Raw genomic sequence first — 15982 nt, 5'->3', positions numbered from 1 at the left:
TGTGCATTTTTGAAATTTTGAAAAGCCCTAGTCAGGATCTGGGTTATATTCCTGTGGACTTCCTATATATCGTTTCTTGAGTTAATTAAATCCCCACTGACCCACAGTTTCCTCATTTCCCTGACAAATGAGATCAATATTAATTTCCTACCTCACAGGGGTATTGTGAGGTTTACTACATTAATATCTGTAAAGTGCTTTCAGAAGCTCAAACAGAAAGTGTTGTAGAAGTGCAAAGTAAATTATATAAAGAAGAGTCAGACTTCTGCCTTAGAGAAGCTGATGTCCTTCTCATAGCATGCTAAGCATTAAATCAGCAAATGGGAAGGATTTCAGATAGAAAACTGTAGTTGCAAGAGACTGGATTAAAAACCTGGGGTGTCACCAAGACTAGTCAAACATTCCATATAACTGAAGACTTTGTGTATACACAAACCCCTTATAATCCTGTTTTTATGCATTAACCTACACCTGCCATATAAGCATAAAACATAGATGACATTTAGGATATGTCTTCACTGCAATGTAAGATCAGGGTTCGAACCAGGCTCAAGCCTACCTTTGTCCTCCACCTACACACAAAACTGTGCTAATCCAGGGCCTGGACTCAGGTCATAGGACCCCACAGGGGTGGTGGGTCCAAACCCGAGTCAAGCCAGACCCAGGGTCCAAGCCCTATTGCTCTGTAGTATATACGCAGCCTTAGTAGACTTGTGCACTGGAGATCACTAAATGGATCCCACAATCCCATGGAACAACTTTCGCTTCCTTTCGACAATCAAGTTTGGTTTCACGCAGTAAAGCACCAATATGTAATTTTCAACTTCACAGTTCGGCAAAAAGATGTGAGTTTTGTTTATCTATAAACCTATTTTTTTTAAAGGGTGCATTTTCCATTAATGAGCATTACTAGATTGGAATTTTGCATTGTAATAAATTTGTCATGTAGAAGATCCCCTTATAACATTGTATTGTGATAAAGAAAGCTTTTTATTTGGGAACAGGCAAAAATTGACAATTTCCATGAATACCAATAGAAACAGCCAATTAGCTGCAGCCAAGGAGTTAAATGTTACAACTTAATTTCAAATAATTACATTACGATTCAATCTAGTAAAAATAATGAAATTAAAGAAATTGAAAATTAAGTCTGTTGCTGTGATCTTAACTAATCCCACTGTGCCCAGACTCTGCAGCCGCATCGAACTATATGATCACCGACTGGCCTGATATTCCCCATATGTGCTGCATTATCTGGACACGTGGGTTGAGTTAAATATGGTGTGACAACCTAACCTCATTACTTTTATTAAATACAGCTCACGAAAGCTTATGCTCAAATAAATTTGTTAGTCTCTAAGGTGCCACAAGTACTCCTTTTCTTTTTGCAAATACAGACTAACACGGCTGCTACTCTGAAACCTGTCATTACTTTTATTGTATGCAGTCTCAACTTTAACATTACGTTAATGTGATTTTTAAATTTAATTTCCTTTCTTTTATGGTAAGTCTAAAGTGCAAAGAAAATGAAAGAAATTATTTCTACTAGTTATTGTTGTTCACTTGTATACTAAAGCCTAAGCACCAAGCATTTTGCTTAAACTGTTTCTGAAAAAAAACAGAACAGGATTACAGTGAAAATGCCTAAACGTTATTCACTCAAGATGGATACCTGTATTAGTGTAATATTAATACTATTCTTATTAGAAAATACCAGTTTTCTACAAACTTACAACAAAAATACCAGTCATGGTGGATGGCCAATATGCTTGATAAAACCTGCCCTGTCATCAACAGAAACGGAAAACGCTTCTTCTGTTCTTTCTTGTGTTTTGATGAATTATAAAATGTATGCACTAGTCTCTGTTTGATTAAATAACAGGAACAAGTGGTTAAAACATTCTGATATTTTATAAAGACACCAGTATAATTCTGCCAAGTGTCATTAGAATTTCTCGAGACAACTGGGTAAACACTCAGCCTGTCTGTCAAAAAATAGCTTGCTGTAAGCCATGCTCCACAGCATTTGTAAACAAGAATATTAACATGCACAGAAAGTAGGCCAAAGAGCTCTGCTGGTTATTCAGTGAATTCTTTTAAAAATGAACCCGAAGCCGTTAGAATCCAGCATCACATGTATTGCAGCAATATTAAATTACTGATAACATTTTGCAATTTTATGGTGCCTTCCACCTCAGGGTCTCAAAGTACTTAAGAAGAATTAGCACATTAAGACTCAAGATGCCCCTATAACATAAGGAAGTATTGCCTATATTTTAGAGATGGGGGAACAGAGTGGCTTGCCCAAGGTAAAACAGGAAGTCTGAGACAGAGCCAATGATGGAACTCAGAACTCCTGACTGCCAACCCTTGCTCCTGAAATAAGGTGATGGCATTTTTTCAAGCAGTAGCAGATGGTCAACCTGCTTTTTGATCTGGCAACTAAAATACCCCAGTTTAATCTGAGTCCATCTGAAGTCTCAGATCCCGCTGAGAAAACATTCGCAAACAATATACTACCTGAAAAGAAAAAGAAAAAAGAAAAAAACACAAAACACTTTTCCTCCTCACTTCAACAGTCTGAAAATTGGTAAGTTAAGAAACATTTCTCTTCATGATTAGACTGTGACCTTTTTTAAAGTTTGTAATTATAATTGGCCTTATACTAGAAGCAGCCATTTTACTATAAAGTGATGCCATTTATGACACTAGCAATTTTCCATCCCTGTCACAGGGCTCTTATACTGCCAGCACTACAAATTAGTTCTTTGGCAGAGACCTCATCTGTTAAATTTCAGTCTATGAGAAAATTTTTACATCCGAGTTACATAACTTGGAAAATAGGGAGTTATAACGAAAATGCTGACATATACTCGACTACAGTACATCAATATGAAATTTCCACTATGGTAGTCTTTTGTGATCTCAATAAACTATGTTAAATAATTTACAATTAAAATAATCTTACCATGCAAAAGAAAAGTCCACGGTATAGTGCACATTTTATAAATGCTAAAGAACCTAATTTGAAAGGTGACTTGAAAAAAAAATTAAGCAAGCAAGTCATTTTGACTTTTCTATGTCTACTCTGCTATTTGGCAATAAGGGGTAGGGGAGAAAAATCCATCTGGACAAAAAAAAACACCTTTCAAGAAGTACAATAATCTTAACTAAAGACCATGTTACCATGTTTTCATTCAGAAAAAAATTCAGAGAGCCTTGAAAGTACAAACATTATGAAGATATAACAGAAATGGGTTTTGTTCTCTGAATATACACACACAACATAGATGTCAGTGAAGGGATACGGTATACTGAGTTTGGTTATCCGCTGTTAAAAAAACAGTTTTAGTTCCCCCTCATGTTTTCACAGTAGAGATATTTTAAGATAAACACATCGATGCCTTTTTCATTAACATGCTTCTCTAAAATATGGAGAACATCTTACCTTCCACTCAGAGATGAAAAGAAGGGTACTACATGTATCCCCAGAGGGCCACCTTCCCCAGAAATCTCTACTGTTCTTGTCATATCACTAAGAAAGAGGGAGCAAAAACACACATGAACCTGTACTAAGGAATACATGAGGAATATCTATAAAAAGCACATTAAGACAGACAAGAAAGGCAGTCAAAGGAATTTAAGTGGAGAACTCAATAATGTACATAAGAGATGTTGCAACTGGAAATGGCTGACATATCTTTGGATGAGAATTTATATGTTTTGAATGAGAAAGGAAGACATTACATTAGATTTACCCAAGAGCTTGTCTACATGGGGAAACTGACTGGAGCAGCTATTGTAGAATGAGCTATGCCTCCCCGTGTGAACACTCTATTCTGGAATAAAAGTTGTTTTATTGCAGAATAATTGTTGTTTCAAAATAAAGTGACTTATTTCAGAACAGGATATCCACACAGGGAACTAGTGCGGAATAGCTTTGACTGCAATAGCTATTTCAATCAATTTCCCTATGCACGCCATATTTTAAGGATATCAAACCAATATGAAAAACAGTCAACATATAATTACAACAAAGTGGTCCATACACTGTGCCACCAATTAGATGCATGCAACCCTACTGAGTTAGAAAGGCACAATGAGCACCTCTGAAGACACAATTTGGCCCACTTAAATGGGAAATATTTCCTTCCTGAAAATTTTTGAGATCCTCTATGATGGTTCAGATGTGGAATATAGTACCTCCCTGCTAGCTGCTGGAGATGATGCTAATATTTTTTTGCTGCTTGCTGGCTCAATGAGGGTCACATGAAACCTGCTTACAGAATATCTTGAATCACATGGCTTCTCTGTAGGCATTAAAATGTAAACTATACATCAGCAGTTGCTAATCTGAAAAAAGAAGGCATCTGGATTGACGTAAAAATCTCAAGAAAAATAATCAGGTAGAAAAAAATTCCCACTCTGTTTGCCAGTCTGATTTCCATTTCCTTATGTCATTTAGGGTGTTGGAACCTCCAGAAACAGTGTTGAAAAGAGCAGAAGGGAAGGCTCGCCATCTAACAAAAGTCTGCTGGATGTTTCTTCAACCGTAAGCAGATCCAAATTTAATCACACTACAAGAAGTTACATAAACCAATGGATGTTAATCCACTGTTTAGAGAAAGTGTGAAGCTAAAACAAGGGGGCCACTTCACATATTGCCAAGAGTTAGTCATCCACCCTCTTTGACCAGGAAGAGGACAATGATTGCAAGTGAGTGTTGACAGATTTAGGCATTTCTTTTCCCTTAATGAAGTAAATTTCCGGGTTAAGATTCTTTATTCAATTGCATAATGATGACTTGGAAGCAACTTGATTTAGAAATTAGGCTGGTTTGCTAAAGATAATGCGGAAATGAAAAGCTAATTAATGTAGCCTTGTAACAATCTTTTGCAACTTTATTTTTCAATATAGCTACTGCTAAAATATTTCTGTTTTAAAAAATGTATACTCTCTAAAAATAGAATGGAGAGCACTTAAAACAATCAGTCCCAAAAATAAATGTCTTCTATGAACTACTTTTATCTTATGCGAAATTTTATTCCTATAGCAGTCACAAGCAATACACTTTCAAAATGTCTGCTTTATTTTGCTACATATTTTCTCTCTTTTTCTTTACCTCACCTTCAAGATTTAGAGGGGGAGGGGTGGACTGGTAAAGTATTAGTATAAATTCATGTAGATTTCTAGGTAATTAATAGACTGAATTTAACTGATTAAATTGTTCAGAAAAATTAAGGTCTGATCAGAACTATTGTCAAAAACTCAGATAAAAATCTTGCATGTGAAAAAGTTTGGTTAATTTTTTTCAGTTCCATTCAGACTTTCCTCCAATTCCTGCTTTCACATAGAAGTGGAATCACCAGAATACAAGACGACTACTTTTTCTGATATTCTAGACTTGTTCAGAACCAAAGAATACCAAGAAATTAAGCTGCTGACTCCTACAGACCCAAAAAAGACAACCACAAGAAGTGACTTTGGTGTTTGATTTGTAGAGGGAAAATTAGCAAGAATTACAGCTTTCTCCAAGTAACTCCTATTTTGTTTAAGTTGTGTGGGCTAGGAGTTGTCTTCCCGTTCCTTCTATGTATTATAGAGGAACGCTGTGAGGGTAATCATGATAAATAGGTTCTCTGTCACCTTAAATTAATATATTTACCGTTAAAAACTTAGGCTCAAGGCCAATGAAAACATACAAGTTTATTTTTAAGTCGAACATAAAAACAAATTAACAGAAATACAAGGTTTTTAAAACAGGAGATGGACAATTAATATATTAATGTCACCATTCTGCAAACACTTAAGCATGTGCTTAACAGTTACCCATGTGCTGAGTATTTGCAATATTGAGGCCTAAACCAGGAAGAGCACATTTCATATATGCACTAGGAAAAAATACTTTAAACCTATTTTAATCCAAAAAATGATCACTAGTCCTTATCTAAATCAATTTTTACTCCCAGATATACAGTTTCGTTAAGAGAAAGTTAAAGAGGAGAAGATATTACCCTTTAGAACAACATTAATAGACTATTAGTACCAAATTCTACTTTTCATTCAACCTATGAAAATGCTACAGTGCAAGAACAGAAAATAGTTCTTTATAGGTTTAAAAATCCTGAAGAGCAGACACTCAAGAAATTTGTAGTTAAACTTCCAACATCTTCCCTATATAAGTGTGCATCCTGTACGCACAGTCTGGAGTAGCTAGCTGTCACTTTAGTCTGTCCCTTAGAGCAGTGTTTTTTAAACTAGGCATGTAAGGCACTGGGTCGCCTTGCTCTGGTCAGCACCGCCAACCGGGACATTAGAAGTCCCATGGGCAGTGCTACCCAGCTAATGCAGGCTAGTGCCTACCCGTTCTGATACTGTGCTGCACCCTGGAAGCGGCCAGCAATGGATCAGACTTCTAGACAGAGGGGCCACGGGGCTCCGTGCGCTGCCCCTGCCCTAAGCACCGGCCAGTGGGAGCTGTGGGAGGGGGGGCGGTGCCTGCGGGCGAGTGTCACGCGAAACCGCTTACACTTCTCTGCCTAGGAGCCGGCCCTGTTGCTGGCCGTTTCCGGGGCACAGCGCGGGCCATTTTGCCAGGAGAGGCAGGAAGCCTGGCTCTGCACCCCGTTGTGCCGCTGTCTGGGAGCCACCAGACGTAAGTCTGCACCCCAATCCCACACTCCAATCCCCTGTCCCAGCCCTGAGCCCCACCCCCCAAACCTGGAACCCCTTCCTGCACACCAAACCCCTCATCCCTGGCCCCACCCAGAGCCTGCACCCCCACCCCAGAGCCCTGACCCCCTCCCACAGCCCAGAGCCCCCTCCAACACCCTGAACCCCTCATTCCAGTCCCACCCTGCAGCCTTCACCCCAACACTCTGCCCCAGCCCTGAGCCCCTCCCATACCACAAACCCCTCATCTCCAGCTCTGCTGGGTTGTGGGATCAACAATTTTCTTCAACAGGGTCCCCAGAAAAAAGATTTGAAAACCACTGCCTTAGAGTATATGAATTACAACAGTTTACTCTTCCACACGTCCAGTCAGCCCACATTGGATAGAAGGGATCTTTGGGTACTTTAAAGACGGGTGCTTACAGCCTTCACATTCAGGCCCTTGATTGAAAAGGGATCACAGTTTTGTCAACAAGCAGTACACAAGCTGATACTGAGGAGGGAAAAAAAAGATGAAATAGGTATATCTCTGCCCCTGCAGATTATGTCATATCACTGGTGAATAACCTGAGGGAAGGTAGAAAGCAATAGTTAGAAATTTTGCTGAAATAGCTTTTGGAGCTTATGATCACATGAATAAGCCCCAAATTTCAGGCCTCAGAAATTAATGAATTCCACAGGCACAGTTACATATAGTAGACTGTGGGGCTCACAGCAATTACAAGCTCTGCTGACAATGTGCTCACAGGCCTTATAAATTCTTGACAGCTGAAGTTTAAAAATTCAGAGAGAAAAAGTTTTCCCACAAAACAAGAACCCAGGAGTGGGACCTACAGGAGAGGCTCTTTATAGACTCTGTGCCACCCAGTGTATACAGAAGGGTGAAGGCTCGGAAAACAGGTAAGCAAGCACTTCCATCTCAGTGGAGCCACGGGGAACACACCCTCACAAAATGTTTGTGATGTTTGATTGTTTTGCCTTAACCATGTTTTAAACCCATCCTACATATCTTGAGCATTTTAATATATTTGTAATTGAAAGAGCAGGTCTGGCCCAGTAAGTCAGAACAGCAAGACACGGAGTCTGCCTTCCAGCTACAGATGGGAACTTTGGAGCATTTAGTCCCTACACAAATGATGCATGGAAGGTTCTTTCTAGGTTCCATAGCACCAGTTAGGCCTATTACAGTCCTTATCAGACTTTCCAAATAATTTCTACATAAAAAAGGACAGATTATTTTGCATCGTATGAGAATTTAACAAGCACTTTTTTAGATGTTTATTTGAATCAAAGTTGCCAGCCTTCCAAGGTTCGCCCCTGACTATTAAAATCATATTTAGGATAATTTAAGAATGTGCTTGTGTGTCTCTAAGTCTATTGTGCTAAATCTACTACAGTGGTCTATATTAAAAAGAGAATATCTCCCTGATGCTACCATATTGTGGTAGCTGAGACCACAGTCTGACATACCATGGACCAAAGGTGCTATTATCATTTACTATTTAAATTCTTCATTGCTCTATATTTATTGATCTCTGCCAGATCCTTTACAGTCTATCACAAGGATGGGCTTCCAGGCACATTGTTAAAAGTGCTGATGAGTATTGTTTAAAAAAAATGTAGTAGCATGCATGCCCAATAGTTCATTTGAAACACCGAGGGCAAAATTTTCAAAGTTAAGGCCTAATGTTAGGTGCCTAAGTACATAGCCTGATCTTCAAAGTTGCTGTGCACCTTCAGTGCCTTTGTAGCCAGATACCTGAACCTTTCCGTCCGCCCACCCCCACCCCCCAAAATACTATATTAGGAATTAATGTTTTGTGAAATTTAAAATGGGAAAATTAATTTGATGCGTTCTTAAGCTAAGGCATTCTACACAAACTTTTCAGAAGAACACAGAGAACTGATCTGGAATGCTGTATGGGATTTGTTTGGAGACAACTAATGAAGCCTGTTCTTTTTGACTTTCATAAAGTTAACGTGAAGAACCGTGCCGTGATAGAATTCCATTTCTCCTGGGGAGTATGATGGATTGGACCCATATTGGACTGTTTGCCTCAGGACATGCTGGGGAAGTATCCCCAATCTCAGCTGGAAGAAGCTCCCCTCCAGACTGAGGACAGTAGAAAACCTCTCATTCAACCGTATCTGAGATTGCGTGTAACCCAACAAGCAGCAACAAACCAAATAAATAAGGTAAAAGTCAAATACCCACCATGCTATTTACTTATTCCTTCAGTTTGAGTACCGTTACAGCCTTGTCCAGGCTGTGTGCCAAGTAATCCTTAGCACAGGCCGAACTTGGTGAGGCAGCATTTCTTGAGCTGATAACTGTAAATTCCATGAAAATTTGTAAGAGGAAAAAAATGCAGATTATGAAATTGCTGCCTCTGGAATGGAATGCTCCAGAACAAGTAGGAATGCAGAGCTGCAATCCTGAGCATACCCGGTGGGGTCTACAGTGACCATAGACAAATGAGAAGCAAAGGAAATGTTTACTCCTAAAGACAGGGAGGTTAAATGTACTTACGGAACTGTGCTTTTCATCCCTTGTTTGCATTACACAAGCATATCCAGCCATATCAGCTGCTGTAAGCATTCGATAAGGGAAAACATCCACAAGGTAAAGCACCCACAAACACTGGCTGTGCTGTTTGTTTGGCATGTGCTGGATTGTGCTTTTTCACGGGCAAAAAAAAAAATGCTCTGTGCCCAATTACTAATGGGAATTTCAGAGGAAGCATAAATATTTTATCCATATAGGGAATGTACATGGTTCTGACCCAATATTTTATTTACATATTATACTAATGTATTTGCATATGCTAATTCAATTTCTACACCAATCCTGGAATTTTTAAAAGCTGCCAGCTGAGACTCACTGGGTGAGAGAGTAAACTGCCCCCAGGATGGTCAGCATCTGCTTCTAGTAGTGGTTCCAACAGACTCAGTCGGAAGACAAATTGATTTTTTTTTAAAAGCAAGGATGGTCAGAATCAAACCAAAATGACGTAGGACCCAAAAGGAGAGACTGTAGATGGCGATGCTAGATGGGATGAATGCTGTGGAAGGTAAAGGGAAAGATCTTAACAACAGTAGAAGGTAGTGGAGAATACACTGTCGTGAGATGAAGAAGGCAGCTGAACATTCAGAGGATGTTGTGGGAGTTGCAGCCAGAGAGAGGACCACAGACTCTCCCTACAAAAGAGGAGAGAAGTGCTCCAATCTCCCCACCCTACAAATTAATTGCCTCCAAAAAAAGGAAAAATAAATAGATTAAATGAGAAAGAATTTAAGAAACCTCCAAAATCAGTTTTAAAAAGAACCCTCACCTTCCCCACCTCATTTATGTAACTTAAATGTATTTATCTAGGAGACACTCAAAATACTGAGCACCAAAATCAAGAATCTGTCCACTAAAAACCTGTTTTTTGCTTAATTCACATTAGATCAACTACCTAAAAATGCAGAAATATATCATACAGCTTGAAGGCACCAGGTTTTAACAATGCTCCACCTCTGCTTTCCAGGCTGTCAGGATACAGCAAGACAAAGAAGAACATAAGGAAAGTGAACAGAGGAGGAGAAGGAAGGTGCTACAGATATGCTTTATTTATATATTCACTGCGTTTAAATCAAGTGGGTCAAGGAACTGTGACCCTCGCCTCTGCTGAAAAGAAGTGGAAGGCCAGAGGGAACAAGTGTAATTAAACACTTAATGAATTATCCATGTATGAAATATTCTCTGAATTCCAAGTAATCCAATGTTAATAAACTAAATATCTACTTTCAAATAGATTAGGTTTATTTTTTGTTAACAGGGTTATTTTTACTGTGGAAAAACTTTTTTAAATGAGGTCTGCAAAAGCAACACTTCTGTTTCCACATGGTGTGCCAAGCGGGTGGAATTTCAGGGCTGGCGATAAATTCCTGCTGAACTACTGTAGAGTCCAGAGATCCTACTGTTAGCTGTAAACCGCTTCACTCAAGTAGATCCAGCCAGGAAAGAGGAATGGTAGTGAGGAAAAATACCATATTTCTTCTGCACAAATGTATTATTGTTCTTGTATAACAATCCATAAAATTGTGATCTGCATTCTAAGTAGAAAAATATGGATTTGATTTTAATAAGTGTTTCTTTTATTTTATACATGTTTATATGAGCATTTATTACTGAACAATGCAATTTGTTCCTTCCCCTTTGACCATTATTTTCCCCACCTTGTATACAAACAAAACACCCCCTTCTTTCCCTGGTAGCAGATCCAAAATAAAAATGACACCTTCAAAAATTGCAAAAAAATAGACCTACAGTGAATTGTAACAAACTCTACCTTTCATAGTGTAAGTTAAAAAAAACCAAACATCCCACTGCCACCCAAACAAACAGAAAAACTAGCAAGTGTTAGTGATAGAATACAGGTTCTCCTCCTGCAAGGTGCCGAACACTTTCAATTCTCAAAAGTTTCAGAACCCTACAGGATAAGGTCCACAGGGTATCAAAGCACCTTTACAGGGCAAGTGCTTGGACAGTCTAGGCAGATAATGCCTCATCCTATATGGTTCTTAGCACCACCTGAACGTGCTCAGCACCTTCTATTTCTATTTCCATGAGATGCCACATAAATGTTCATAGCTTTCAGTAAACGAACAGCTTTTCCTCAAATGGAATAGTTTTTCCTACCTCAACGAAGAGTATAAAACAAGTTGTCTGAAGCTTTTAACCTGATTGAGTTACAAAGTCATAAAATTTCAATCATAACATATGCATAAAGACTTTTATTTATTTATTTTTACATTTGCATGACTCAAAAGCACAAACAATTTTGCCACAGTTGGAAAAAAAAAAAAAAGCCGTTTGCGAATATGGTGAACAGCATTCAACAAGGTTTGGGTTCTAGTGGCTTTGGCAACTGTTTGTGGGGTCTGTTTTGAACATGTTATTTCCATATACATCATTCTCATTTGACAGGAACAATTTAGAGTCTTGAACATTTAGAAAGTCCTCAAGAAAAACATGAGATACATTTAGACAAAGAGAAAAAAAGAGAAGACAGCAAAACATAAAAAGAAATAATACTTGCATATACAGGAAAATAATTGTTCCAGAAATAACATAGTAAAATGATCTAATTTGAAACTTAATAAAAGACAAAACTATTTTGCTAATTTCTGCAAGAACTGTTATTATTACAAATATTGCTAATATTTTTAATATATTCAGCCAGTCAATTTGAGGTGGACAGTTTATCTTCAGTACTCTTCTCACTATTTTCTTTAGAAGTCAGTTGTTTAGAGAGCAAAGACTTAATTTTTTTCAGGTAGTCTTCCCCTTCTTTACTAAGGTAAAGCATGTATGAAAACAAAGGAAAGCCCTTGAAATTTAAGAACTGAAATTTTGCTCGGAGTTTTTAATAGATTATAACCCACATCTGGCTGAATTCCACAGAAATTGCAGGGCACCTTTGTTTTTTCAGAATTAAATCTTTGTCTTGAATTTACTTTAAATCCACTAAAACTCAGGAAATTACCCCAGTACATATTTCCAAACTATGGGGAGAAGAGTTTGAGACTCCTCATTTTAATATTTTGGGGAAGGGGGAAAGTATTGTTTTTAAATACATGAAATCTCTTGCATTTAAACAAGTTTAAAATTGTGATATACACGAACAAGGTATTTTCTGCCAGAAGATTAATTTACTGCAGCATTTTATCTGATTAGAATCCCTTTCCTACTCCCCGCTTTCAAATCTGGCCACCATGATCCTTGAATTCGTCAGTCCCAGACTGGATATGGTAGCTCACTGTATGTGTGACTGTAGGAAGAAGCAACACAGAAAGAGTTTGTTACAAACAGATCATCCCTTTGTTCTGGCCCCTCCATTGGCTCCTAATCTGCTTCCCCTGCCTGTTCAAGCTTTGATTTCAACGTTCAAAGCCCTCAATGGATCAAGACCCAACTACATCTCATATTGCATCTCTCCATCCATGAACTGCCAGAGAGTTTACAAAACTCAAGACGCATCATATAAGATCTGGAGATCAGCTATTCTCATTCAATGGCTGTGAAATGAGCTTCCAGACAAAGTCAGACTAATTCAGAGTTTGACCAGTTTATGGGCATGCTATAAGACCCTGCTATGTGTGAAAGTCTTCACACCACAGCCAGAATGGGGTGCAGGATACAGAGATTAAATGAAAACAAACAATATAGCCTCCGTTACTAGGGGGAAAGAGAAGTGGAGAAGATTCCATGAACTAGAGACCTCACCTTGTAAGTCTAATTTACTTGGGAAGCACCTCAATAATACAAAAAGAAAAGTGATGGATAGCTGGAGATGCAGACAATTATGAAGAACCCTGAGTAGAGGCAGGGTCTTGGTTATCTTGATAAACAACATGTTGTCAAATAAGAACAATATGACTCAGGGAAGAAGTGACATTATCAAAAACACACTGGGTACAAGCATAAGGACAAGAATAATCATGAATATATCGTGAGCAGGGCTTGATTAATCCCAATTACAAATCAATGGGATCAAGAGACATTAAAGAACCAAATGAATGCACAGATTTGGCGATGCATAATAATTACAGCAGGTGAAACAGGCTGTAGCAGCCTTTCATTAAATTTTATAAAAAACATTGGCAACCAAGCTGACTAGGTTCAATACATGTCTGATGAACGCAAAACAGCAAGCATACAGCTTGGAGACCTGGCAGGTGCATAGCAAGCTGGGAAAAAACTTTGATACCGCTTCACAACAACGTTACCATTCTACAAATAGACTGATGTCAGAAAGGATTTAAAAAGAAACTGGAAATTGCCATACCATCCAGGTGATGACCAGGGCCCCAAAGTGGGTGGCTAAACAAACAAACAAACCAAATCAGACAGGTGGGTTAAAGACCATGGCCTTCCCCAATGTTCCTTGAAAGAGGAGAAAGCCAGACAACATGAAATGACAAAGACAGAGAAGCATCTGTATTGATAGGGAAAAAGAAATTGGTGATGTGCCCTAAAAGGAAAGATGACCTGGTAGCCTGGCACTTGTGAGACCTGGGTTCAATTCCCTGCCAGGCAACAGACTCCCTGTGTGATCTGGGCAAGTCCTTACTGTGTGATCTGTCTCAGTTCCCCACCTGTAAAATGGGGATAATAGTGCTTCCCTACTTCACATGGGAGTTGTAAGAACAACACCTTAAACCCTGCAATAGGCTCAGGTACTAGAGTGATGGGGACCATCTAAGCATGACAGATAAATTAGATAAGAAATCTTCATGACAATGCTGATTACAGTAAGGCAAATTTCAAGAGCTCAGAAATCATGAGTCAGACTCTCAGAAATCATGAGAGATTGGTGGCTATCTTACTAGCTTCAGCCCCATTGACAGTCAGTCATAGAAGATGGTGACCATTCTGAATAAGAGAAAATTTGTGAATTGGCAGCCTTTCATCACGTTTTCATGAGACATGTTAAACAATACCCCGAAATTGCTAGACATGGTAAAAATCAGAGAAGTTGGCAATACTGTGATTAGAAAACAGATTTCAAAACAAAGACTACTCAATAAGGAGGAAAAAGTATTCCATAAACAGGCTGTCATATGTCCAGAAGAGTCCTAAAAAGAGTGTGAAAAAGTGGTTAAATATCCCTGTGGCATCCTGTGTCATTTACATGAATATACATCTACTCAGTAAGGAGGATAGGGATGGGGAAATCTTTATTTAGATTTAGAGCACCAGAAGATGGTACAAAACAAACGTGGAGAAAAACAAGTTTACTGCTTCTAATAGCTTATTATCCAACTCTGCTAAAGTGTGAAACACAGGACAACAATTTAGTCACAAGAAGTTGGAGACAATTTCAGAGTGAATCAGTGTAATAAGCTTACATGAAAGAAGTAGATTTTAAGGAGGTATTTAAAAGTAGAAAATGGAAGGTGCTTAGTACACAGAAATAGTAGGTGATTCCAAGCATAGGTGCAGACTGAAGGAAGGCAAAGATGAATGAGATGGCACGGAGTGGAATGAGCAAGAGAGAGAAGAACAAAATGAAAGCAAAAATGTATGTGGGGATAGAGTTTTACACATACTGCTCAGAGCTTTTAGTTCATACAGTTTTGACAACTGACTAGAAAATGCAAAATTATAGTAAAGGATTATTTGCCTTCACCAAAATTGAGTTGTTAGTTTGATTATGATATCTTAGCAGTCATGTTTAGTTTTCCAAAGTACATCTTTTAGTTCACAGTTAGGCAATGTACTGTCATAACTAGTTTTCTACAACAAAGAATATTAATGGACACCAGATTATTTCACATTCTAAAAAGTGACTTCACAGTACTGTGATTTATACAAATAACTTCTCAACTTCTCATTAAGATTTAACCTGTCATAAGGACAGGTGAACACTAGCCTGGAATCATTTTGCTCTGAACTCACTAGGCTAAGTCCTTAATGAAATTCAGCCTGCCATCAGTTATATTAGTGGATGATCTGACCCACCTTGAAACTTGATGACTTTGGTTCAGTGGGTTTACACAAAGGTTATTTTTTGTTTTGGTTCACATTCTGAGTTTGCTTAGAATTTCAGATTGGAAGAAACCCAGAAACTCAAAGTGAAACACCACCTACTTTCCCCAAGTTTCATACCAAATCTTGCATGGTTTCCAACCCAAATTGTAAATCATCTTTATTTCACTCAAATCTTGGCCTAAGTTCACCCTTTCAGCAGTCTTTTCCAAGCAGTCAGAAAAACTAACAGACAACTTAGATCACAACAACCGTGTTAGACTTCAGCACCAGCTATCTCCTGCCTAGTATAACTGAAGGAAAGAGGAGTTACTCATCTGATTGTCCTAGAAGGACAGGTCTCACAAAAGGTGCCTATGCAAATTTGCCTATCCTGCACAATGGATGATCTAGATATAGCATTTTACCGGTTATAAAAGTGCATCTACAAATATAATAAAAGTCTAAAAAGCAACTGAAGAAATAACCTTAATAATAAAAACAGAGATGACAGTTTAACCAAGAAAATTATTTACTTTTTTGGGACATTAAGGATCAGAGGAGTGCTTATTTGTTTAGACACATGCACTCCACTTATCTTAGTCTTTAAGCTGCTTGTGAAATTGATTAAAAAAGCAAAACACAAACATATAAAAGAGCAGCATATGTCTTCCTTCCCCCATAACCCATCATCAGTCAGAACATACAATACAGGTCAAAGTCACTAACATTCATCATCCAAGGTAAAAGATACAGTGGAGTGAATTTTCAGGGTGGAAAGGAAAAAAGGAGGAA

The 15982-nt window shown here is 38.3% G+C and overlaps 1 protein-coding gene and 1 long non-coding RNA gene across 6 annotated transcripts in view; one reads left to right on the top strand and one right to left on the bottom strand.

Moving 5' to 3' along the window:
- Positions 1-10347, top strand: part of LOC311528028 — a 31549-nt gene extending 21202 nt beyond the window's left edge. Inside the window, exons 2-4 of the long non-coding RNA XR_014713494.1 lie at positions 4466-4716; positions 8648-8868; positions 10203-10347. This is a non-coding gene — a long non-coding RNA (uncharacterized lncRNA). The remainder of the gene's footprint in view (positions 1-4465; positions 4717-8647; positions 8869-10202) is intronic.
- Positions 1-15982, bottom strand: part of PARD3B (par-3 family cell polarity regulator beta) — a 607862-nt gene that overhangs the window by 307752 nt on the left and 284128 nt on the right. For all 5 annotated transcript variants that reach the window (XM_084642619.1, XM_084642620.1, XM_084642618.1 and 2 more), the window contains exon 6: positions 3449-3535. In XM_084642619.1, coding sequence (XP_084498745.1) covers positions 3449-3535 — 87 coding nt within the window. The remainder of the gene's footprint in view (positions 1-3448; positions 3536-15982) is intronic.

Source organism: Lepidochelys olivacea, assembly GCF_965140295.1.
Source record: "Lepidochelys olivacea isolate rLepOli2 genome assembly, chromosome: 11".
NCBI lineage: Eukaryota > Metazoa > Chordata > Testudines > Cheloniidae > Lepidochelys > Lepidochelys olivacea.
This window is presented reverse-complemented; position numbering and strand designations above follow the sequence as displayed.